Source organism: Arachis ipaensis, chromosome B2 (assembly GCF_059453495.1).
Source record: "Arachis ipaensis isolate K30076 ecotype BB chromosome B2, ASM5945349v1, whole genome shotgun sequence".
Lineage (NCBI taxonomy): Eukaryota > Viridiplantae > Streptophyta > Magnoliopsida > Fabales > Fabaceae > Arachis > Arachis ipaensis.
In genome coordinates this window covers 22,455,580-22,463,491 of record NC_142437.1, presented here as the reverse complement: position 1 = coordinate 22,463,491, position 7,912 = coordinate 22,455,580, and the positions used below count along the sequence as shown (strand labels likewise).

Sequence of the window (7,912 nt, the reverse complement as noted above, 5' to 3'; positions counted from 1 at the left end):
TTCTTCTTCACCACATTTCTCAGTTTCTCACCTCCATCTCTTTCAAGTTCACGAACCTTAATTCTAGCCTTCTAAGCTTTCAATGGTATTATTATGATGTTGCTGACTTATCTTTTTCGTTACTCTTTTTTTTTTTTTCATTAAACATGATTACTCCATTTATGATGATTGAACATTGTAAATAAATCCATACAAATCAAACTTTTATCGACATATACCACAAAAATAATACTACAATCTAAAAACTCAATGTTTAAAAATAAGGATAGTTTTTGCAGTGAAAATACAAAAGAGACGTGCAATCATTTTAATTATCAAATAAATTTGTACACAATAAAATTCATAAAAGAGATAAAATCTTATTAACCAATAAAGTTTTAATTAAAATAGATATTAAAAAGTTCAACTAGCATTTCAAATACATATATTCATGTTTGCCAATGAATCTCATAATAATTTGCTGAAGATTATTATTACAATGCTTTTCAGGCTTTTCCCTGTCTCTGAAAATGAGGATGGAGATGAACCAAAAATAGGATGTTACTAAAGGAAAAGATCCTAGCTTGGTTGAAAGCTCATCAGAACCAAAAACAGAGGATGCTTTCCACTTTTGAAGCTCACTTCATTTGTATGCTCGCAGAGAAGATAATTGGGGTGCTTTTCACTCTTTCCCTTACTTGAAAAATGAGGATAGACGAACTAGAAACAGAGAATGTGCTGAAGGAAAAGATCTTAGCCTGCTATCAACCCAAAGCTACATTAATGACATTCCTTTTTCCAGTGTAAACCGTTACTCAAAATTTTGCAATTTGCATCCATATATTTCTGTTTAGCTTTGGAAGGGAATAAAATACTGCTAGAAATCAACTATCAACTATAAAATATTCCCTAATAAAATCATACTTGCATTCCTTCTCCCATTAAAAAAATAATGAACTTCCCCAGACAACTGCAAATAGAATAATTAAGTCTAAAGTCCTAAAGTTTGATATATTTGCAATTACCACACATCTTTTGCAGCTCAGCCTGAAATTGGAATTGTAAAATATAATTGCAAGCACCGACTGAAATGAAGAGGAGCAAATACCAAAAAGTACTATTACTGCATTGATCATTATCGAAATTAAATGAAAAGAAAGCAGAAAATAGTACTAAAGGAAAGAAAAGTTTGATCTATATCTGGTACATGAATAACATTATACTTTTTCTTTAATTTTCAAATAAACGGAAATGACAATTTATTCACACTAAGTCCTTGTCTCGGTGATTAAAGTGGTGGTTTAGCTGGACATGTTATTGGACAAAATATAATTCAATTAATTACTGCAGTCAATTAGTATTAAAAAAGAAATGAATGGAATAAATTAGTATTTACCCCATTGACAATAACCATGATGCCATATCAACTATCAAGAGCCTGCTTCTGAAACTGTTCCGCTAGCTTCTTTAGGTTTTCCAAGTTATCTGTTCCTGTATATTAGTGACCAAAATGTTCAGTATGGAGTAGGGAAAGACGAAAAAATTAAAAAGACAAAAATGTGAAAGAAAAATAAAAAATTGAAGTGCATAATACCGAATTGGTGGATAATATTAGGGAGTATATCCTGCAACCCTGTAAAAGGAAGGACTACGTATCAATAATAAATCAGTTAAAAATAAAGAGTAACTTAAAGTATAGCAGAGCAATAAACTGTTTAAATGATAAAATACATATAACAAATGTTATTTTTTCTATGTGATACACAGAACAATGAGCAACATATGGTATTCAATTTCATGTCTTTGATGCCATTAAGGACTAACTTATAACATGCGCAAGAGCAACAAGTTAATAGCTGACCTTTTCATTATGGCACATGTATAAATAATTTGAAAATACTTTATAATTTAATACAAAGCTCATTTTGACTATAAGCAGTGTGCAATTGAAAAAAAGATGAGAGTTGCTTACTCTTAGTTTGTGGAGCACCATTAACAACCAAGTATTAGCAGCAATGGATGCTTGAATTGGAAAGAGAGGAGGGGGGGGGGGGGGGGGAATCCACTAGTCAATAAACTTTAAAACAAAATTTGAATATATGACATTACACAAATATAAGTTTTTGCACAATATCAGAAAGAATGTTACCTTTGGGGTTTAGAAACTGGATAACAACGTCATCCTTGAAGATGTTAACTTCCTCGATGGCAGGGATGGCGTTGACGCCTATTCTCTTGAGGGTGCTCTGAAGCCTTTTGTCGTCTGTGGTGATTGTCTTGTGGGCGGCCTTCTTTCTAAAACATACAAAGGAAATGCAAAAACATAAAAAAAAAGAAGGAAATAAAAAAATAAGTGAAACCAAAATGGAAAGCCAAAACAACACTAGAGGGCAGAGACAAAAAGAGGGAAATAGAAGCAGAGAGTTCATTTTTCCTTGACTAAAAAAGAAAGAAAAGAAAAGAAAAAGCATGTAGAGCATAACAATAATGGCTTAAACCACAAACTACTGAAACTATTGAAAAAACAATGTGAACTACTGCAACAATCTACAGAAAAAAACAAATAAAGTGCAGAATACTAATAACTAATAAGAGCGTTTGGGAAGTAGCAGAAGCTTTTTTTTTTTTTGAATTATAAAAAGTCATAATATCCGTGTTTGACACCATTTTAAAGAAAAGCTTTTAACTTCCTGAAAAGTTAATTCACAGCTTTTTGAAGAAGTAAAAATATATGACCTTTCTTTTTTTCTCGATAAGTCATTCTATCACTTCTGTAAAAAAATGATTTCAAACAAAAAAGATCTACTTTCATTTTTGGCTCTGTGAAAAATTTTTCCTGTTTCTGAAAATACGCAAGGTTCTATCTACTAGAAGCACTGGCCACTGGCCTTCCATTGTCATTTTCACATAATGATTCATCTGCTAGAAGTATTGATGCTGGAAGTATTGACCCTCCACCACCATTATTTTTATAATTAGTTATAACAAGTTCGTAACCCCAATAAAGGAGGAAGGAGTTCAAATAAGAGTAAAAAAAATAAAAAACAGCAACAAAATATACATTGACACACATTTCACATTTATTTTTTATTTTCACCTACCATATTATACACAATAAAACAGCAAATACTAACTACACAATAATTTCTTTGACATTGCCATCAACATTATCGTGAATTAGAATTTTAATATCCATTCTCTTGTGTAAAAAAAATTGTATTTTTTGAGTTATTTATCCAAATGCTACAACTTTAAAATAAGTACTTCTATAATTAAAAATCAAAACACAAAATAACTTATTTATAAGTTGCTATTAATAAAAGTCCTTCTACTTGGCTGTTTCCACTTTCCACTTAAGAACAAAACCTATACTCTTTGACTATAGCAGTAGAATTAACAAATATATGTACATTATTCTGTGATAGCAATTGAATAGTGACTCTTCAATACACTAAGAATGCAACAAAGCTATTGAAATATCACATTAGGAGTAATTAAAAGATTCTAATTCCTAAAAAACAAACAAACAAACACATGGAGAGCTACATCACTAAACATTTGTGAATAAGAGACAAGCAAAGCTAAGAGGGAAGACAAAAAGGAAATAAGAGACACAGAAACAGACCAAAGTGTTGCTAGATCAGTTGAAGCATAGTTGTAAGCACCATCACTCTTCACAACAATCAGTGGAATTTTACATCCTTAACTTATATCACATGAGCACCCTCATTATCTTCAATCATTCCTTTTTTATTCAATTCCTCCAAAATCCAGGGATATATGGATTATAGAACCTCTCTCCCTGTCACCAAATATATCACCATTGCTACACTGTGCAGTAAATACCAAATATATCACCATTGCTGCAGTAAATAGTGGCATAATGACATCACAAGGCTATCCTTTCTCCTTGTTTAAAAAGGAGAACAAAGCAAGGCATAATTCAACATCCTCTAAGAAAGTAAAGACACAATAAAATGCAGTTTCATCAAATGCAGTTTCATCTATTGGTTTTTGCCAAAGACTAAAGATCTAAGATGAGCATATTCATAATTAAACAACGGGGTATGTAAGCACTTTTCCATACACGTCAAAATATAGGGGAAAAACACAATTAGTGAAAAGAGAAAAAAGCGTAGTGACATATAGGAAGCGCAGATAAATCAAAATTTCAAATGCTGTTTCTTCTATTGAACAAGTATCACTATCTGGTCCAATATATTTTTTCTTTATATTTTAGTTAAAAAACCATGTATATACTGAAAAAAAATCCCTCAAACTAATTGACTACAACTACTACTGTACTCCAGCATAAGTAGCTACTTTATAATTTAGTGTGATTTACTTAGAACACTGGAACAGAGTTTTGTTATTTGAACAATTCAACCAAATCAAATCACTAGTATGTAAAATCTGAGAGAATTTTTGTCATACCTGAGAGATATATACAAGCCTTCCAGGACGACGGCGGAGGAAGAGAAGCATGAGTACCGTTCTACCATGCTTACCACAATTTTGGTGGGTTTTGTAGAGCTCCACGTAGTAATCGCGTGACGACAAGCAGTACGGTGATCGGAATTCCGAATTGAAAGATAACTGAGATTGAATATGGGGTGAGAGTTTGGTTTCTACCTCTCTTCTTCCCCCTTGGGTGTTTCAGGGTGTTTCAGCGTGTTTCACAGTGAAGGAGGGAAGAAATGGTTGATGCCGAAGCCATTAGGTTGGGGTGAGTAAGGTCGGGTTTAAATTTGGTCCAATCGGTTTTAGAATAACTTTTTTATAATTAGGGTCGAAATTCGTATTTTTAATTTTTTTTATATTAAATTAATAAAATTTAATTTTTTAATTTTTTTTATTAATAATAAATTTATTAACTAATTATTTATTAATTAAGCAGAATTTACATTATAAAGTATAAGCACGAATCTAATTTAATTTAATAAATGTGATGCACCACGGCAGAGAAGAGCAGATCAGCATCAGCTAGGAGCCAAGAAGATGCTGAGAGTAGAAGGCGGCAAGAAAATTGGAAGCGAGAAGACAAAAAATTAGAAGCTTCAAATGCGAGCAGCGAGGAACAGATGGCGACCCGAGCAGGAACGAACCTAACGGCTAGGCGAGCAGCAACTAACACCACGGAGACGCCAACAGCGACGCCAGCAATGATGAACACAGGCAATTACGAGTAAATCGAATAGAAAAGAGTAAATCGCGAGCAGTGATATTACGATTTAATATTAGAAAGGATACTAGTTAAGCCCATTAGAATTACTTAGCCTTTTAAGAGTATAAATAGGAGACTTTTATCAATGTATCATAAAAAATTAATGAATTAATATTGAACTTGGTTCAACTTAGAGTTTCTCTCCTAACTCAAAGAGGGGTTCTAACATTGGTGCTTTCATTGAGAAGTTTCTTCCATTTTCATGGAAAAACAAATGACTCAACAATCTAAAGATACATTTCCAATATTCAATGAAAAAGATGGTCATGGATGGACAGTATGTACTGAGCAATACTGAAATGTTAGAGAAACACCTGAGGAGCAGAGATTCATAGAGGTGGAGAGAGGTTTGAAAGGGAAATCTCTGAGATGGTTTCAGTTATGGAAGGCGCTCAATCTATTTGCCAATTTAGAAACATTCGAAATCACGTTCTATCATCCCTACCAACCGGATATGCATTCAATCTTGCCAGAAATTTGCTTGAATGAAGTTGCTGGAAAATTGAGTGGGAAGAGATTAAAGCTAGTCTAAGTCAACAACACCGACAACCATAGATCGATCAAAAAGCAACGAAATCTCAATTATCAACAGGACAAAAAATCGCAGCAGCATCAACAGAAATTCAAGAAAAAGGAGAGGCCAAAATTGATGCAAATTCAGATTCTAACAAGCAATTTAGAATTTTGTTGTAGATTGTTTTATTGTATATTCTATTTTTTTATTTTTTTATTTTTTTTATACACTTGATATTTAATTTAGCATATTTGATTTCTATTATTTAGAATTTGACTAATAATTATGTAAAAAAAATTTAAATAAAAAATAAAAAATAGAATTTGATCACTTATCGTGTAAAAAAAATTGGATTTACAGGAAGTAAAATTCGAGGATAAATAGACAGAAAAAAATAGTAGAGAGTCAAAATTATTGGACGTTAATTATCAGAACTTTTTTGACGTTAATTATCGGCGAATTTTAAATAAAAAATTCGTTACAAAATTCGACGGTAATTGATTATAGATAAAAGTTATATCGTCAGATAAAAATTCACCAATTAATATATTATTTTCATCAATCACTAATAAATTTAACAATATTTAACATTTTTCTTATAGTAATTAAATGAAAGAGATATTTTTATTTAATTCTTTTCAACTTTAAAGAAAGATGAATTGGCCCTCATCACTATTAATTAGTTCGTTTAAGAAATTTTCCTATTTTTTTTTTCAATTTTTTCTTCTCGTATTCTATAGATTTTATTGTGTATTTTTATTTCTTCACTTACGGATGTTCATTGGCCAATAAAAATTGAGTTATTACATCATTGACAGATTTACAATGATCACACTTATAACAAATCAGCATTATCCTTTGTCTAAATATAGTTAAATTAGTGAGAAGTTTAATTTTGATACGTAAAATATTTTATATAATTATTTAATTATATTTATTTTTTTAAATAATTATTTATGTTATTAATATAAAAATTAATTATTTTTATGAATATGACATTATATAATTAAATGTCTATATATAAAATTATTATATATTGATAATATATTAAAATTAAATTTATTAGTTATTACTAACAAAATATAATTATATTATATGTTTATGAATGCAATAACCATGAATAATTATTAATAGGATAAAACATTACTTGCCAATGAGTAATAGCTTAAATGGCATAGTCTCCTCATTCTCAATTAAGAGGTTGCGAGTTCGAGTCTCCTATCTTTGATAAAAAAAAAAAAAAAGGATAAAGCATTACTTTTATCCTAATATTTGTAAAAAATTTTAAAAATACTTCCAAATTTTAATTTATTTCAATTTTATGCATAAAGTTTTCGAATTGCACCAATTCTGTCACTGTCTCCTATCAACGTTAAAATTAAAAATGGATATTAGTGAACTGATAATCTGAAACTCTGACGAGACCTCTAATGGGTGACTAGGCAAATAAAATTATTTTAACTTATTTTTAAATTTTTTGTAAAAAAATATAAAAAACCCAAATCTGAACCCTAGTCCCACCTTGTATCTTCGTCGTGCTTCTTCCTAAAACAAGAAACTGAAATTCTAAATTATTATGGCTTCTTAGAGTTCAACGTCATCACAAAGAAAAAGTAGGTGACGAGCAAAACTTACCTGCAATTGTGGGGAGCCCCTATTTTGAGGTGGTCGAAGACAGCAGAGAATCCAGAATGCAGATTCTGTGTTTTTATATATTATAATGTAAGTATACTGTTTAACTTGTATTTTGATACGGGCTTATGGAATTCTTCATGTTCTTGGTGTTTATGTTTCATATTGAAAAGGGATGCACTTTTTTTGCTTGGGCAGATAGAGAAGCAGCAATACAAGCAAACCAAGTCTTATATATGCTAAATGCAAACTATCGATTTTTACTGCTCTTGCAGTGTTGGGATAGAGCATTATTTTTGTGTGTTTTTTTCATGGTTTAGGAATGGAACCTAAATAGTGCTGAGAGAGATGATAGTATTAGTTTAGCGAGAGAGATGTAAGAAGTAGTAGTAATGTTTCTTCGATTGCGCATTTGTGTCTGTTTTTTTTTTTTTTTTGTGGATTCGATTTGCTGGTTTGACGTGCTTGCAATTGGTTTGCTTGAATTGGTCCTCGTAGGGTTTGCCCTTACGGTGCTAGTCTACTGTCATTACCATTAACCAAACAAAGAAGAGTAAACAAGA

The 7,912-nt window shown here is 31.0% G+C and overlaps 1 protein-coding gene across 4 annotated transcripts; it reads right to left on the bottom strand.

Annotated features, from left to right (window-relative positions):
• Positions 1-343: 343 nt before the first annotated feature.
• On the bottom strand, positions 344-4,742 carry LOC107627001 (nascent polypeptide-associated complex subunit beta-like). Of its 4 annotated transcripts, none has more exons than XR_015904788.1 (5): positions 3,605-3,767; positions 2,129-2,274; positions 1,574-1,612; positions 1,376-1,470; positions 344-1,064 (listed from the first exon to the last, which is right to left on the bottom strand). XR_015904788.1 is itself a non-coding variant. In XM_088503573.1 (5 exons), the coding sequence occupies exons 1-5, from the start codon at positions 4,479-4,481 to the stop codon at positions 1,447-1,449; spliced, it is 327 nt and encodes a 108-aa protein (XP_088359699.1). In that variant the 5' UTR covers positions 4,482-4,742; the 3' UTR covers positions 360-1,446. The 4 variants fall into 4 exon arrangements, 1 of the variants encoding a protein (XP_088359699.1); XM_088503573.1 differs by lacking the exon at positions 3,605-3,767 and adding exons at positions 1,952-2,001; positions 4,414-4,742 and having other exon boundaries at positions 360-1,470; XR_015904786.1 differs by having other exon boundaries at positions 344-1,470.
• Between the last annotated feature and the right edge of the window lie 3,170 nt (positions 4,743-7,912).